The sequence below is a fragment of the Phalacrocorax carbo genome, chromosome 18, assembly GCF_963921805.1.
Source record: "Phalacrocorax carbo chromosome 18, bPhaCar2.1, whole genome shotgun sequence".
Classification (NCBI taxonomy): domain Eukaryota; kingdom Metazoa; phylum Chordata; class Aves; order Suliformes; family Phalacrocoracidae; genus Phalacrocorax; species Phalacrocorax carbo.
In genome coordinates, this window is record NC_087530.1 from 12,434,252 (window position 1) to 12,451,867 (window position 17,616).

Here is a 17,616-nt window from a genome sequence, read left to right on the forward strand (position 1 = left end):
GAGCATCTGTCTTCTGCTTCAGCGAAATATTGGCAAGAAATTCCTTTGAAAGCTCAGAACCCCAGTTTTAAAAGTTGTGGACAAAAACCCTTTATGTGCAGACATATTAAGTACTGGAGAGTGAAGAAAGGAAACTGGAGAGAACACACTGGGGAAAAAAAAAACCTTTAAATTGTTTTGGTACGTTAGAGATGCTTTCTGACCTTAAACCCCCTGCAACCAGACGGGGCGAGCTTGCTGCTAAGCAGTATAATTACATTTCTGTCACCAGCATGCATTCATTTGAAAGCACAACTTAATCAGAAAGAGATTTGGTATGGTATAAAAAAGAGGCTAATTGGCTTATGGCTGTAGGTTGAGAGGCCAGTATTAGGTTAAAGAGTTAAGAGCATGAGCAAGTGGTTAGACTGAACTGATGTTCCCGGTGGTATGTTTAATTCAGCCAAATCGGAGAAGCATCTTAGGAGGAGGAAGCAGTAGAGGAAGGAATATCATACAAAACTTTATAGGATCCTGTCAGACATACGAGCCCCTTAAAAGCTGTATCAGGAGTCCACTATAGTAGTTTCCAGGATACCTGTTACTGACTCCAAACTGCATCGGCTATAGGATTGTATGCCACAAAGTAAAGATGGGGACAGCCTCACTTAAAACAAGCAAATCCTCCTGTTCCTTTTGCTCTAGGACAAAGGGAACCCTCTCAAAAGCACTGACATTGGCCTCTCCAGCAGAAACGGGGAAGGGCAGAGAGGATGGGACATGGAATGTGCCTGCTAGCACAGAAGAAGACAATGTGCTTGCTGCTTTTTTAAAAGTGGGAAGCAAATAGGTCATCAACAGGGCTCTGCATGTATTCTGCGGGTGGGAGACAACTCCTGTTTGCAGCTCTGTGGCGTGAGACCGCCATGCTCTTGCCCTGTGCCAGTTTCTGCGTGCTCGGGGACGTGCAGATGTAGGGGGCTTCGTTTGCCCAGGTTTTCTAAAGTCTTAAAACTTCTACATGTTCACACATGTGCACAGATCCACTCACGTTCTTATCCGGTCAGCAGTAAAGCCACCCGGTCATTCGAGAATCATCCCAGATTATTTAAAAACCCTGCAATCGATCGGTACCTGTCTGAGCGCTTCCATGGGTAGATACTGGATTCTGAAGGCCCGTGCAAATCAGCTGCCTTGCACAAAGATGGTCGGGCTATTTGCAATTGATAGTTTGGCTGATTTAGGCAATCCTGACTTTTAGGCAGGATTAGTTCACCAGTTCCCTGCCAAGAAGAGAACCGCATAAACAGAGGATTGTTTAGAAACAAAAAAAGTTCTTGACAGAGAAGTCATGTAAATGGGAAGAAACAGGAAACTAATCTTCCCTTGTTCGCTCTGAAAGAATGCATATCTCTGAGGAATGTTGTAATTATGGATTTAGGAAATCAGTCCAATTTGCCAGGGTGTGAATTTCAGAGTTCAGTCAACCCTGGCAAGCATTTCTACTTCAGTACAAAAACCACCAGGAGTTTAAATGTACCAAAAGAGATTAAAGGAGAGAAAAATCTACTGCCAAGCTTTGCTTTTAGTAAAGATCCTGCAAGGATACTTATTATTGCTTTGGCTGTGAGCCAGATGAGGTTTGTGCATAGTAAAATAGAAATAAGTGGTAACCTGGGTTTTTCCTGTGGGCATCTATTTTTCATAGACTAATGATGGGAAGAGTTAGTGCTCCTGAGCAAGTATTTCCATCGTCAAGATTTTTGCTTATTCACTTTGAAGGCTTCAGTAAATAGAAAAATGTCCCCTGCTGGGGGAATGCCACGTTAGCATGTTCTTAGAGAGAAAAGAACCTAAACCCAAGTTCCTAACTATTCTGAAGCAAGCCTGGGCTGGAACAGATCGATAAGCAGAGCAGAGCTGGGGAGAGTGCTAGGTGTGAATACAAGGCACAGCGAGACTCAGGAAGGTGAATGAAATAGCCCATGGCGCGCATTGCTGACGAGCCCCAGCACGGCCTGCAGAAGGGCTTTCAAAGGCAGGTCATGAGCACTCACAAACCTGCCTAGAAGTGAAGCAGCAGCAGCAGCAGCAGAGAAGAAACCTAAGAAGTCTGATATCAGTGAAGCTCAGGGCTGGGTTAAAAAGAAAGCAAAGAAATTAGCTTGCTGCTTTTCTTCTTTGGCAGTGAACACAGGAGATTTTAGGTTAATTCCACTTCAGAGCTTACAGGCCTTTTAATTAAGGTGGTGATACGAGTGAGAACCTGGAGCTCTTTGATGACCAGCCTTTCATGCACCTTTTTCTACAAGAAAAGTGCAGGTCCGAGGGGAATTGCCGTGCACCAGGAATAAATGCAGGCAGAGTAAGGGTGCATCCTGTACAGGAGAACCCCTATAGAAAGCTGTTAAAATAATCCAGAGCCAGGACCAAGTAACAGGAGTTTCCTGCCTTGTTGCTTGGCCTCATAACTTGGAGTTTGACCTGAGCAGGGAGAATGGAGTGGGGAGAGAACGAGGAAGAGGTTTCTGAGGCTCTTCCCCATCTGAAGACCCTTCCTCCTGGAAAGTCTGTCTCGGCCATGTGGAGCTGGTACAGGCTGGACCTGAGCAGCAAATCCTCCCACACCACTGGGGAGTAAATGTGCTGGAATTCCATGACGTTTTGGAAGGGAAGATGGAGCTCATGAACTCTCTTATGTTCATGACGGGGTATGGGAGCATTTAGTTGAGTGATTGGTTGGTTAACTGTGTACCGGTTTGGCTCATCGGGGTTAACATTACGGCTATCCAAAAGAAATGGGAAGGCGTCATGGTGGCTTCAGCTCATGTACATCCTGACAGACCGATTAAGTGTAATTCTGCAAGTTCATTTAACAGCAGCAGTGGAGACACAACAACAGGGGTTTCATTCCTGCGGGCTCTTCCTCTTTACACATCTGCAGCTCTCGCGGTCCTGTAGTCAAGCAGTGCTCTAGTTCTCTGTTCCTGTCCCGCATGCTGTCGCTCTCTGGCAGCGTGCGGCTGTCGCTGCGGTCCCTTGCTGTGCTTTTGTAGCTGGAGTGGCGTTCCTACAGACAGATCTTGTAGTACGAGTGGATGTCATACACTTCTGCTGAGTTGGATTTTGGAATAATCACATTTGATAGTAATCCTTCAGGCAGCCTTTTAGCTTAGTAGAAAGTGTTATATATTTCTCACGCGCGCTTCCATGCTTGAAGACCAAAATAGAGTTATGTAATGGTGACCTTTGTAGGAAGTTTATGAAAGTACTTGGCAACTGTATAAACCTCCTTAGGCTTGAGACTCCAGAGAAATGTTGTTGGGTCACATGAGGACCAGGCTCGGTGAACCTCAGCAGCAGTGCAGGTCACCTAATGCGTAGTATATGATGGGAGCCCTCACTTTCGTAAACTGGAGAGCACAATTTGCTATTTGCCCCAGTGACACTTTGTTGGTGTGTGCGTGACATAATGACAAAAGGCAGATAGATAAATGCTACTTCAAAATACACTAGGAAGATAAGGGTTGCCAGTTTGTCTTCAATGAACTGTGTTATTGGACTTAGACAAAGCATCTACTGTGATAAGTAACATACTACTTTGTGCTCTGAAAGAGTTTGGCCAATTTCCCCATCCTCATTCATCTTCAGTCTTGCCAAGTGCTGGAATGCGCCCAGAAAATATCTCCAGCCTGCCATCGTGGGACCAAGAGGTGTGAGAAATCTGGAAGCGTATCAAAACTGTGTGGCTTATGTATTCAGAACAAGTCCTTGGTCCTGTGCTGATCCCGGGGATGAATAATATTCAGCAACTCTGGGACCAGGGTTAGAATTCAGAAGATGCCTCTGTAGCGATTGTGAGAAAGGGGTTTCAGGGAGAAGCACAGACCCTCAGGACAGACGTTACACTGAAGTGAAAGAAAAAGAAATTATATCTTAAAAAGCAAGTAGGGTGAACTTACCTTAGTCTGTTTGTTAAGGAATTGTAATTTTGCTTTTTTGGATGTCATGCAATTATTTCTCTCTCCAAACAATGGTTATTTTACTAGGGTTAGCTGGACTCTATAGCTCATTAAAGACACATATCTATGACATTCCCTGAACAAGCAGTGGAGGGGAGAGCAAGGTGAATGCATCCCGGTGTTGCATATCTGCATACCTGGAGTTGCTGCGGGATGTAGTTGAGGAAAATGGGTTAACTGTGGGTTAAAATAAAAGGAAGAGTTCTGATCTTCCCACGGGGAAAGTCCCCAGAGCGTCAGGCTACACCTACACTGCTAAACAAGACCATGAACTGATCTGTGACCCCAAAGGCAAGTGGCACTGGCTGACTCGTACCAACATGGCCACAGGCTGCCTTCCCTCCTGGGAGATGTGTCTGAAGTCCACAGTGCCAGGAGCAGAGGGGCAGGATCCCTTCATTAATGCCGTTCTGCAAGCGCAGCAGCAGTGGCTAATCAGACAGTAAAAGCCAATTTTTCAGGACAGCTTTTAAGTGACTGCGTTTGTATGCTGGTGGGTAATGTGATTCAGTGTCAGTGCTGAGCTTTACCATCTTATAGATGCATTGTGGTGCCCTCTTTACTAAATCCTCCCATGTCCCGAAGCATCGGGGGGGGGGATTGCATGCCTGAGAGTTTGGGGCAATGTTGTGGTAGAGTATTACACCTTTTCTGTTAAACCTCAGTTTCTGTCTGGGCTTGTGCCTTCTCCAACCAAGAAACATGGATATCCATGTTCTGGTCAGCTACTGAAGTGATATCTGGTAATGATCGTGTCAGATTCACTAAGTTAAATTGCTGTGTGCTGAGCCTTTCATCTCTGGAGTAGGAAGTGTTGTGTGCCCTGTGAAGCGGAGCCGTTGCCAGCAGACAGTTTTTATCTGTTATGTTACTCCATGAGTTGGGTGAAGGTTGTATGAAGGATGTCTAATCCTGTGTTTAAAAAATGTCTCAACCTCTTGCTTAATATTTTTTGAAAATACTCTCTCTTCAGATCTGACTGAAAGTAGAGCTCGTTCTTTACCTCTGCTGTATACCTTCTCTCATCTGCGGCAGTATGAGCAGATTTTGGAGACATGATGACTTCATCTGGCAAAGATGAATGACTTCCCTCAGGGGCTGCCTGACAGAAATCTGGAAGGAATTCCAATGCAGGAAATGTATTTGGATCTCTGTGCGGTATTGTTGAGCGTGATCAGGACCATCCTGTATTCTGCATAGATGAGATCCTGGGTGTTCTCCGCCCGGGAGGTGCTTGGAACTTGAAAGCAGCAGTCACTGCAAGAAGCTGCCTGTCTGTGTGGCGACGAGTCTCGGTGCTGGGGAATGCACAGCAGTGCTAATCACAGAATCAGAGGCTAATTTCAGTTTGAAGGAGCCTGTGGAGGTCTCTTCTCTGCCCTCCTGCTCAACACAGGGCCAGCTTAGTTAGACAAGCTGTTGCAGGGCCCTGCCTGGTTCCACAGCCCCTCTGGACCTGGAGCAGTGTTTACCCACTCTCGCTGTCACCTTTTTTTTTTTCCATTAGGCCTGGCTGGACTTCCTGGAAGGATCTGAGTCCATCTTCTCTATGTTCCCCCATGATAAAATTGAAGAAAGCAATTACATTCCCCTATACCTCCTAACTTAGCCTTCCCTAGGCTGAACAAGGGCTGCTCCCTCAGCCCCTCCTTCCACATCAAGTGCTGCAACCCGCTAACTATCTCAGTGGGTCTTTACTGAACTCTCTCCTAATTTTCAGCATCCCTTTTACACTGGGTTGCCAAAAATAGGCACCGTGTCCGGGTGTGGGCAGAACAGAGTCCCCTCCGTAAACACATCCCTCGGCCTGCTGGCAGCAATGTGGCTGGCTGTGCAGTCAGCGGGTGAATTTTAACAGACGAGCTATACGGTTTTTTCCCTTCTGGCTGCCATTTGGTAGTGGTGTCTGGACTTCTGAACGAGAAATTGTGTTGGCAAGATTGTGGGAGCTGCAGAGAGAAAAATGGAGCCAGATGGGTCTCCTCACACAATATTGTCCTAGCTGCTCATAACGAGCTAGCAGCTTCATTCAGGTCGCCCAGGAACAATAAGCTCCTTGTGGGGATCCCCAATACAGCGGCAAGTTGGCTTTAAGAGTTGCCTTTGCCTTGATCCGTTTAAGTGATATTGTAAGTTAGACTCCTCTGAATTGCCTTTTGGAAGAGCTGATTGCATGGGGAGACTGGGAAGCTGAGTCTCTTGATTCACAAAGCTGAAGCTAGGTAGTGTGAACATGCCCCAGGGAGCCGCATTGCCAAAGCTTTGTTGAAAGAGAGAAGAAAGACCACTTCCCTGCCATTGATGTGGTAATGGCCTCCAGAACACTGAAGTGTGGCTCTGTCAATGACGCACTGATCGCTATCTGAAAGTCAGTCTTCTGGGATGTGAATGGAGGCTATTTTGTTCTTCTTCAGTTCATAAATTAGTGCATCTGAGTAGCCAGTGCCTGTGAGCCAGGGAACAGCTCAAGTGGTGAGAAAGCATGGCTTTTCTCATGCTCTGTCTGTGTGCGTTGGCCATGCCTGAGTGGCCTGCTGCTTTTACAAGAAACCCTGTTCTTCAGTGAGTGTGGGTAAAATGGGCATCTTTTATCTGAGTGCCATCTATGTAGGATATCCAGAAGTCAGGACCCCCCCTCTCTCATAGAACAGGCTGTGACCTGGTCAGAGCTGGCGCTGATGCTCCCAGCTCCAATCTCATGCGTAAAGGACTTCCCTTCAATGACATACCAGTGGTGACATACCACTGCGGCACCTCTCCGTATAGTACAAATGATGCTAACTTCAAACAGAAATCCCGAGCACAAATAAAATAAAGTGACAATAAAACTAACACAGTAGGATGTTCCAGGGAATCTTTAAACAAAAGTGTCTGCCCAGCACCTGCAGCACTGCAGTGAATTTCGAAATGCTGTTGGTGTTCTCCACCGCTTACAGCGGTTTTGTCCTTTCAAGTCCAGCTTTCTTTTTCTCCTTTTAAAGTTGTTGGCTCTAAAATATTCTACTTGACATTTTCTCTACACTAGCAGGATTTTTGTTGTTGTTGTTGATTCTGGAAGCACTTGAGAACAGGGGAAATCGGCCAAGTCATTCAAAAGTTAAATTAAAATCTGACTCTGCAAATAGCCAGTGTCACTGGTGTGAATAACTTGACTCTCCAGTAAAAGATACTGAGGGAACGTGGAGAATTGTGTCGAACAGAAGTGCGACTTAACACATCCAGATAAGAGTAATCTAGGTTTGGCTAGGGTGTCTTCCAAAGAAGATATCGGATTTTTGGATCCAAAAATATTGATAGCGATGGAGGAATTGCTGACGCTGTGGGTTAAGATGAGGACATTCCTAAGCTTGCTCAGCATTGGCTGTTGTGAGCTTTGTAAGACATTCGGCCGGGTAAGAACAGGATTTACGGGTGGGTAATCTGCAGGAGTCATTTTGGAAAGCTTTAATCATGGGTTATTGTTGGTGTCCTTAGGTTTTTGTGTGCACCTATGGATTAAAGAACGTATGATATGTCTAGAATTCAGAGAGGGATGTAAACAAGCCTCATGGCACATATAATCTTCTCCTGCTTGGAGGTGCTGCTGATGTTGATCAGAACAACTGTGCCAGTTTCCTCTTGAAAAATGTTAATTTACTGAAAACGAAATACATGAAATGTCATCCCTAGTGAAACATTTGTCTCTGTATCTGTGCCCACATCTTCTGGGGCCAAAGTTTCCACATTCTTGCTTCTTGCAAAGCTGTTGCGGTGGCAGCCTTTCCCCTTTATAGCAATGTTGGGTTTTTTCAATAAAAAACAAACAAAGCTATTTTCCATTTCAGAATGCAAGATGTAATATCTCTGGAGAGATTAACCTTCTTTTCAGAGTTGTTTTTGTGGTTGAAAGAATAAATCTGTTATCGTTAAAATAATAAAAAAAAGAAAAGTCTGCACCTCATTATTTCCAGAAATAAAGCTGACATAATGAGATTTATTAAGAATTTACTTTGGGTGAACTGAAGAGAGATCCAACCCCAAAGACTTTGTGTTCTAGAAAAAAGGCAGAAAGACAATAGGATGGACACAGGGGAAGCTAAAAGAGGGAATTGCTCTCTGATGTTAATAAGAAAATATGTTCTTTTTGGGAAGGACTCTGAGAAGTGGCTTGGCAAACGCGGCAGGAGGAGTTATTCAGACCTCTTTCATGTGCTAGGTGCTTGTCTGAGCTCAGGCACGTGAGGCAGAGATGTGAGAGATGCACAAAGTATCAGGACTGGCATGGCTGGGGGGAAAGATTTGGGCAGAAATGTAAAGGGCAAGAAGTGTTAACATGATAGCTTATCCTTCCCTGCTCTGCCCCTTCCGCTGGTTCCCTCTCCTGCTTCTCTCCTGGAACTGAGCCCCTGGTTAGCTGCTGGACCCTGTCCTGCTGACACTGGCTCCTTGCTGTGCCACCAGCCTCCTAGGAGCAGCGGTACAAATATTCCTCCACATATCCATGAGAAGAAATGTGATTTGGCAATTGGCAGAGTCCCAGGGGTGCAGGCTTAGTGCTGAGGCAGCAGTTTTTATGAGCAGGCTGGCTTCTCGCGTGCACTACCTGGGATGCCAAATTTCTCTGTGGCTTTTCTTCCAAGCGTCTACCCCCTCCTGCACCTCTGTGGGGTGGGTCATTCTTTTTTTCTTTTTTGCTTTCTTTTTTCCTTCCCTTTTACCTTGGGGCCATCAGCAGGTTTGTTTCCTGATCTCTGTGCAGGGTGTCTGCTTTGAAGACAACTTCTCACCTTTTAGTTACTTAAAGAATGTGAAGAATGAGGCCCGCTGGCCCCAGCCTACCAGCCAGTCGGGCTGTGTTTGTACATGCAGTGGAGAAAGCAAGGTGCCTGCAGTCCCTGGGAGCAGACTGTGACCCTGCAAGCGCCGCTCGGTGGGCAGCAAAGGAGAGATGGCAGTGGCATGTGTGGAGGGTGGGGATGGACTTTAAGTGCATAGCTGAGCATTCCACTACACTGAAAAATACTCATTGGTAGTGCCAGCAGCAATATAGCCGTATAGCTACAGATCCTGCTCCACCATGCAGAGTTTTAACTTGTTTTAGCAATTAAGTTTTCTTAGCAATATTAACTTCTAAGGCAGAGCTATGAGTAAATCAGTCTGGCAAGAGGAGCGAGTTGTTGATCTGGCTGCAGTGGCTCCGGGATATTTGCAAGCGCAGGTGGGTTGGCTGGGCAGGAGGGGGTTATTCCCACCCCCGTGTAGCTGCCGTGACTGTTGGGGTCACTGTGTTCATATTTCTTCTTACAACTGTACCCACCGACAGGGTGAGCAAGACAAAAGAGCTTTGGTGAATCCAGCTGTCACAGTGGAGACTGTTATGGGCCCTACTTGTCTGCTGTGCCCCTTGCCAGTAGCTGCCCCTCATGCCAGGGTGGGCAGCGTGCCGTACTCCAGCCACTCCGGCTCACAGCTGGGTATTTGGGCTTAAACCACAGGCAGTTGTGAGTTTGTACATGAGCCCCCAGGCTCTGCAGGGTGCCGAGGCGCAGGCGCAGCGTGCTGAGGCACAGGCACACGTTCGCCTCTGCCAGAAAACAACCGGGAACGGGGAATGTCCGAAACTGTCCTCCCTGTTTGCCGGTGCGTGTAACACAGGCTCCTGCAGCGACACTTGAGGTCGTTGTGTTTGTCCGTATGGCTGAAGCAATAATCCAGTTGTCACGTCCACAGAGGCCTTGAACAGACACAAAGGGAGACTCAAAGGGAGGAATTTCTTGCACCCAACCCTAGTTCTTCACAGCTGGAGCGAGCTGCCCTGGATTCCTCTTATGATCAGTGGGGATAAAGTGGGACTTTCAGAGCACATTTGGTACGACCTACTTCCGACACAGGGTGACACCACTCACACCCTGGGCCCATCCGCAGTGCTGGCCGGGCTCGTGCGGGTTGCGCTGGGTGCCTGGCCGCACAGGGTGCCGTTGCGTGTTGCTGGAGGAGGGACCTGCACCCCTGTTTTTGCAGGGGTGTGTGCAGGCGGGCTGTAGGCCGATGAGCGAGCCATCTCCTTGCTGTGAACACCAAAGTCTGCTGCTCAGGAAAGCTTTGCTGATGTGTCCCACCTGTAACCCATGTGTGACTGGCAAACCTAATTACCTGTGCAAATACCCGCAAGGCTGGAGGAGGCCCCACGCTACTGTCTTACCTGGAGAGAGACTAAGCCATCCAACTGCCTCTCCCAGGACATCAGGCCACAGCATCACTTCAGGGCTATGTAGAGGCACAAAACGGGACTAAACCAATCCAAACTCTTACCCCTTCTGTAATTACCCTTTTAATGAACGCAAAACCCTTTACTGTCTGGTCAGTCTCTGGTTCTGATTTTGCTTAATATAATCAGTATCTGAGCAAATAACACGCTAGTCACCAGTCAGGCTAGCTGGTATTGTTTTACTCTTCTTTCTCTGTGCTGTACCTGCAAAGTGGTATTCCCTGAACAAACAGCCATGCTGTCTAGGGGATGCAAGTACCCTGACGAGCTCTCGGCTAAAGTATGTGCTCTTCACCTCTTGGCAGACAAGTGCAGCACTCACTGGGTTTGAACAAAATCAGTCCTGCAGTGGAGAGATTCTTGTTCCTTTCTGCACTTGCCCAGGACCCCCTGAAGGATGCTGTCTCCTGAGAGGGGGTAGAAGCACCCATGATGGAAATTGCACTGATTTCACCTACCTTCACCCTTGATTCCCCTTTCAGAGCACAGTTGGAGAGAATCGATGGCTTCAAGGGCACCTGATACAGCTGCTAATCAGTTACTGTGATTTGAACACAGCGGCAAGATGGGCACAACGCTGCAATTTGCCTAAGGAGATGCTACCTTATGGAGTGGCCGATGAGCTTCAAAAGCTTCAGATCCAAGAGAGGTAAATACTCTGTTTTGTGCCTTTTCACTGTAGATTACTTATCATACAAGGGCTACATATTTGCTTAAAGTTATCTGCCATAATGCTTCCTTGGGGAGATAATTTTGCAAAAACTTCCTCCATTTACTCAGATCACATCTTGGCCATGTATGTGCTGTATTTCCTTTTCATAAGCCTGGAAATGTCTGTGCAAGGTACATTTTAAACTGACTTCTGAGTACTTAGAAGCTGTACGAGGTTGCTTCATGCTGCAGAGGGGTCTTCAGACTCCCTCTGCCAGATCAACAGTGCAAATGAAATGGTGTCAGTAGGATCTGAATATGCATCTATTTTACTAAGTTGATTACACATCTCTCAGTTATCTATACTCTCTGCATTCCCCACTGTACTGTAATTGGGTTTAATGCCTTTGAGGAGACTTATGGCCAAGAAAATAATCTTGAAGTTCCTTAATTTTTCCTAATTGTATTTATTTTCTTCCTCCTTTGACAGCTCATAAGCCATTTTTCATCCCAGCCTGTAATTTTTGCCTCATCCAAAGCTTTCAAAAGTAATGGGAATTTTTGACCTTTGGGGTCAGATCCCAGAAGAGCTGCATTAATTGAATTTGGGATAAAACCAGACTCTCCGGCACAAATTCACCAAGCGAGCTTAAGAAGTATTTAGCCCCCTAATTAGCCTCTGTCCCCTTTTCTTCCTCTAATGCTATCCCAATGACACAATGCCGTGGTTCCTCCCCTGCTTTGGGACCAAGGTGTTGGATGCAGCGGATTAGCCTGCCGTAGCTGCAGTTCCTTCCCCAATGGGAGCTTCATCCTGTTGCATGAACTGAAACAACAGTACAAAGGAAGAAGTAAAAAAAAAAAAAGAATTGAAAAATCCTTATATTAAGAAGAGTTCTTACAACTCCTTGACTTCAAGTGCACAGAACTGTGCAAACAGCGCCAGTCAAGGATCTCTGTGAACCGGTTGGTTGGTGTAGGAGGAGCAGGGGGGAAGGGTGGAGGGAAGAGGGTGGCTAGGTTGTATGCTGTGTGTAGACAAAGCTGTGTGAAGTTGAAAGAGGCTCAAAATTTAGGAAGGCACATAGAATCATAGAATCATTAAGGTTGGAAAAGACCCCCAAGATCATCGAGTCCGACCACTAACCCACCACTGCCAAGTCCACCACTAAACCATATCCTCAAGCACCACGTCTTCCCTTCTTTTAAATACCTCCAGGGATGGAGACTCCACCACCTCCCTGGGCAGCCTGTGCCAGGGCCTGACAACCCTTTCGGTGAAGAAGTTTTTTCTAATGTCCAACCTAAATTCCCCTGGTGCAGCTTGAGGCCGTTTCCTCTCATCCTGTCGCTTGTTACTAGGGAGAAGAGACCAACTCCCCCTCACTCCAGCCCCTCTCAGGCAGCTGCCGAGGGCGATAAGGTCTCCCCTCAGCCTCCTATTCTCCAGGCTAAACCCCCCCGCTCCCCCAGCCGCCCCCCAGGACACTTGTGCTCCAGACCCTGCCCCAGCCCCGCTGCCCTTCTCTGGACACGCTCCAGCCCCTCAAGGCCCTCCTTGTCCCGAGGGGCCCAAACCTGAGCCCAGCACTCGAGGTGGGGCCTCACCAGTGCCGAGCACAGGGGCCCCATCCCTGCCCGGCCCCTGCTGGCCACAGCAGGGCTGACACAAGCCCGGGGGCTGGTGGCCTCCTTGGCCACCCGGGCACTGCTGGCTCATGCCCAGCCGGCTGTCAGCCCCCACCCCCAGGGCCTTCTCCGCCGGGCACTTCCCAGCCCCTCTGCCCCAGGCCTGGGGCGCTGCCTGGGGTTGGTGTGACCCAAGGGCAGGACCCGGCACTGGGCCTTGTTAAACCTCACACAACTGGCCTTGGCCCATCGATCCAGCCTGTCCAGGTCCCTCTGTAGGGCCATCCTGCCCTCCAGCAGAATGATGCTTCCACCCAGCTTGGTGTCATCTGCAGACTTGCTGAGGGTGCACTCAACCCCCTCATCCAGATCATCAGTGAAGATATTGAACAGGACCGGCCCCAGCACTGAGCCCTGGGGAACACCACTCGTGACTGGCCGCCAACTGGACGTGACTCCGTTCACCACCACTCTCTGGGCTTGGCCGTCCAGCCAGCTTTTAACCCAGCACAGAGTGCACGTGTCCAAGCCGTGAGCAGCCAGCTTCTCCAGGAGAATGCTGTGGGAGACAGTGTCAAAGGCCTTACTAAAGTCCAAGCAGACAATGTCCACAGCCTTCCCTCATCCACTAAGCAGGTCACCTTATCATAGAAGGAGACCAGGTTAGTGAGGCAGGACCTCCCTTTCATAAACCCGTGCTGGCTGAGCCCGATCCCCTGGGTGTCCCGCATGTGCTGCGTAATGGCATTCAGGATGATCTGCTCTATGATCTTTCCCGGCACCGAGGTCAGGCTGACAGGCCTGTAGTTCCCCAGATCCTCCTTCCGACCCTTCTTGTAGAGGGGCGTCACATTCGCTAGTTTCCTAGCTGACCAGGACTGCTGATAAATGGTGGACATATAGCCACCTAAACTCTTTGGAGCTGACTGATCCTCACAGGAAGCTAGATCTGGAGGAGTACCATGGCTTTGTAGTTCTGGTTCTGGGAATTCTGTGCTGTGTCTCTTTGGGAAAGTGGCCCAAGATCATCCTCTTCATGCACCAATATCCCAGGCAGTTCTCAGCTATGCTGTGTGGAGGAAGAAAGGCTATATTTGAAAAAATGACTCAATGCAGATGATTCGCTGAGCCCCAGAAAGCACTTTTATACTCACATGAGTGATGGTGTGTCTGCCATGCTTCAGTGACTCTGTCCACAAGGTGTTTAACCAGAGATATTAGTTATTCAGAGTTATTCAGCAATAACCATGTTTGGCACCCTTTTTTAAACTTTTAATTTCCGCCCCCCGCCCCCGCAGAAAGGCCTGCACATATGCAGGCTGCTGCAAGTCTTGAGGAACTGCAGAGCTTGCAGGTGATACTGCATGAGGGTCCTGTTAGGATCTCGCCCAGGACTGCACAGGAGATCTGGAACCTCGGGCCGGATGAGGTCTGGCTGGTAGAACCACATGCAGCCCTGTAGCCTCTGTGCCCACGCATGTCCGTGAGCCAAGCTCCTGCAAGGCTGCAGGCTGCCACGGTCCTTGGGTTCAGAGTGATTAACACAGTCGCCTTGCTGGCCTGCTACAGTCATGCAACATTTTCTCCACTCATTCATGTGCAGGAATTCATCTAATGGGATTCTGGGCACAGAAGACGACTTATCCCTGAATGCTCAGTGCAAATGCAGGAGAGCTCTGGGCTGTGTGGTTGGGGTGCAGCGTAGCTCAAAGCCTTGCTGTCTCGAGGAGCAATCGCGTGTTTCGCAGCAGAGTCAAGGCTTTTGTCAAAAACAAAAGAGAGGAAGCGGTGGTAATTTTGGGGTTCCTTTGGACTCTTGCATCGCTGTACACATCAGTCACCTTAATCCAGGGTGTTGTGCTTGACTAGACTTGGCACCATTTGCCTGATTTCTCTCTCTTACCCTCATTGGTGAAATGTCTTGGGTTTTTTTTTTAGCATGGAGATTGGTGTTTCTAGTTCAGAAGCCACGTGAGATTAGAGGAAATTTTGTGGGAAAATCTTGACCACTCCCAAGAGGTAACTAATTTACAGCTTTGTGCAAGCTGATAGCCCATATCTTTAGCATCCTGCCAATGTAGCCCTTGAAGCCTGTAATATGAAGGAGTAACTTCATATTTGGAGCTGAACTTCTCAGTGTATGTGGTGGAGATTTGAATCTGATTTGAAATGGACTGTGTGTCCGGCAGAGTCGATGATGACATCATACACTGCCTGTTTGGGGAGGAATAAAGCCATCAGAAAGTCGATGATCACTGCTTCCTGGGTAGCAAGAAGGATGCTTTCAGCGCTGTGCTCTTGGTGTGGGAAGCGGAGGCAAGGTCCCACTCGGCATGGCTGTTGTAGGAGTCTGCACACCCATGCTCATCTGCTGCCATGTGTGGTCTGGGGCTCTCTCCTGTTCCTGCAGAATGCGCAGTTGTACGCAGATGATTTGGGTGCTCTCTTTTACTTTATGTTCTTAGTGCAGGACTGTCCTACTGGTGTCTTTTGTCAGAATTGTGAACTCCAGCTAACAGTTAGGACCTGTCACTGGCTGCCTGGTTAATGCCGACACGTCACTAGGGGATAAGGAGACCTAATGAGACATTTTGAGAAGACCAAGCCTGAGACTGAGCGAGGTTACCTGCTCTAAGTGGTTTATCATCAGGTTTGTTGTCTTCAACATTACAGCAAATTTCCATCTCCTGGAAGTGGTGTTTATGCAAAAACTGCGGCTTTCATAACTAGAAATCATATTTTTGGAGCGTAGATTGGGCTAACTTGAATTATGTAGAAGTTGAATGAGAGCACGGTGTATTATTATTTTTTAATGCTGATGATTTTGGGAGGGTCTCACAAATGGCCTTGAACAGTTCATGTGCTGAGTTTCATGGATCTGATCCTTCTCCTAGTGCAGATCTGCACTGGTTCATGTTCAAACCCCACGTAACCTCAGGAAATATGACACAGATGTAATTGTCCTCAAAACACTGTCTGCAAAGGCCCACTTCTTCAAACAGTACATGGCTTTCTGGGGGCACAGGAAACTCTTGTTGGTCTAAGACATGCTTCTGCTTAGCGCTGATGCATTGCTGGAGCTGCCCTCCTCCTCTCTCCTGAAGCTGCACCAGCCGCCAGTTGGGAGCCAGAAGGTTTTTCCGTGAGGTGTAACCCCTCAGAACACAAAGGGGTAGTTAACAGGAGTGTGACTGAGCCACAGCCTCTGGGCATCTGGAAGGATAGAACAGCACTACATCTCTCTGCTCTGGGAATCCTGGGTTGTGTATGGGTGGAGAGAAGGCCTACCAATTAGGATGTGCTCTGCCACTCATGAGGAGTTGTGACAGATGAGTAGACCCCTTTGTGCCCCAGTTTACTCATGCAGTCATGATACCTGCTGCAGTAGCTGCTATCAAATCAGCAGAGCCATGGAACCTAATAAAGCAGTCTGGCTGCCCTGTTCATTGAGGTAACAAAGCAGCAGGTTCCCAGAGAGGGTGTTCACGCTGTAGGGAACTAGGTGGTACCAGCATATAAATGACATCATCTCTGCCACTGGTCACACCACATGTGGCTCCTGAACTCTGCAGGTGAGAATATTCCTGGAGACCTGAGACTGCACACCTTCATTAAATATTTTACACAAATATTGACTTCCCCATGCACACAAACCCACAGAAAAGAGTGTTTGTACAGTGAAAGCTGCTATGCTACAAAATTAGTCACACAGTCCCCTAAACATAAGGTTAGTAAATAGTTTCTCAAATAATAAACCATTTCAAGTCTCTATGGGAAAGAGACGGTCCAGAAATTTTTATTAGTTTCTTTCCTCTGATTGCATCATCTGCCTGAGATACCACCGCAGGACGCTGACCTTCCAGTTACAAGGCCATTTCAAGGGACTCTGCTGCATTTTGTAAAGAAAATGTGCTGTGTAAGATCCTGTTGTAGGAAATCAGTTAGCTCATTTCTGCAGGCAGCTCCCAACATTCCCAGGGTATTAATACACAGATACTGAATTTCTCTGTGTGGTGCCATCTGAAACCCGAATGGAGGGAGTAGCACAAGCAAGGTCTGCGGGTTCAGCTGGCTGTCTCCCCCTAAATATAGAAGGTTTTGAAACTGTTTCTGAACTTTTCTCATTTTATCCCTGTGTAATGTAGGACAACTGTTCTTGTGCAACCTATGTGGACATTTTACAGGAAGGGGATGGAGGAGAAGAAGCTGCATAGCATCAGGGAGGTCCCTGAAGCCTTCCCAAGACATTGCACTATAAAGTGATGAGGCAGATTCACCCATTCCAGCTGGCAGTGATCTGAGCATGGAGCAGGCTGAAAGCCTCTTTCTGAGCCAGTTTATGCTGTGGGGAAGTGCAAAGCTCCTGTTCGGACACAGTGCTGGTCGGAGCTGACTCCTCTGTTATGTGTTACACTGTGGGAGCTAGCAGACTTCCATGTTAACCTCAAGGGCAAAAAGCAGTAAATCTAAAATGCGTTGTCTCTGAATGTGGAAACAGCTGCCCAACCTTGTCATCCAAGTTGCATCAGTTCTGGGAAAGAGAGCTGAGCTTTGAGGCCAAGGCTTAGGACTCTGACTCCAGCAAGTGTTTTGGTTTGGGTGCTCTCTGCAGTGCTTGTACGTGGTGAGGTCTGGGATACCTTACCATTTCTGTGGTGGGAATAAAAAGAGAGGATGAGTCCAGGTAGGGAGGCTGAGATTACAGGGGCAATGAGGAAAGGGAGGTAAGAGAAAAAGTTGAGTGGCATGGGGAACTAGAGGCCAGGGTGAAATAAGGGGCTTAAGACTTCCTGATGTTCCTCCAATCCAGGATTTCTTCTCATTGCATGGCTTAAAGCTGTTGCATCTGGTTCTGTGCAGGGTAGAAGAGGCCACAAAAGCAGATAATTACGAAGAAAGTAAGAAGAAGGACTATTACCAGCTTCCTATTCCACGGGCAAGTATTCACTTCCTGCAGACATGGGAAGAGACACTGCAGTGCTGGGAGAAGGTGCTGCAGGTGAGTGTTACTCTGATATTTACTTTGCAGGATCAAGGAGCAGAAACTCCATAACAGGCTGGTACGCAGGGTTGGATGTGGGCTGCTGC

The 17,616-nt window shown here is 47.8% G+C and overlaps 1 protein-coding gene across 19 annotated transcripts in view; it reads left to right on the forward strand.

Annotated features, from left to right (window-relative positions):
* EXD3 (exonuclease 3'-5' domain containing 3) overlaps positions 1–17,616 on the forward strand; it is a 300,891-nt gene that overhangs the window by 133,413 nt on the left and 149,862 nt on the right. For all 19 annotated transcript variants that reach the window (XM_064468665.1, XM_064468669.1, XM_064468675.1 and 16 more), the window contains 2 exons: positions 10,731–10,897; positions 17,389–17,527. In XM_064468665.1, the coding sequence (XP_064324735.1) occupies positions 10,731–10,897; positions 17,389–17,527 (306 nt within the window). The remainder of the gene's footprint in view (positions 1–10,730; positions 10,898–17,388; positions 17,528–17,616) is intronic.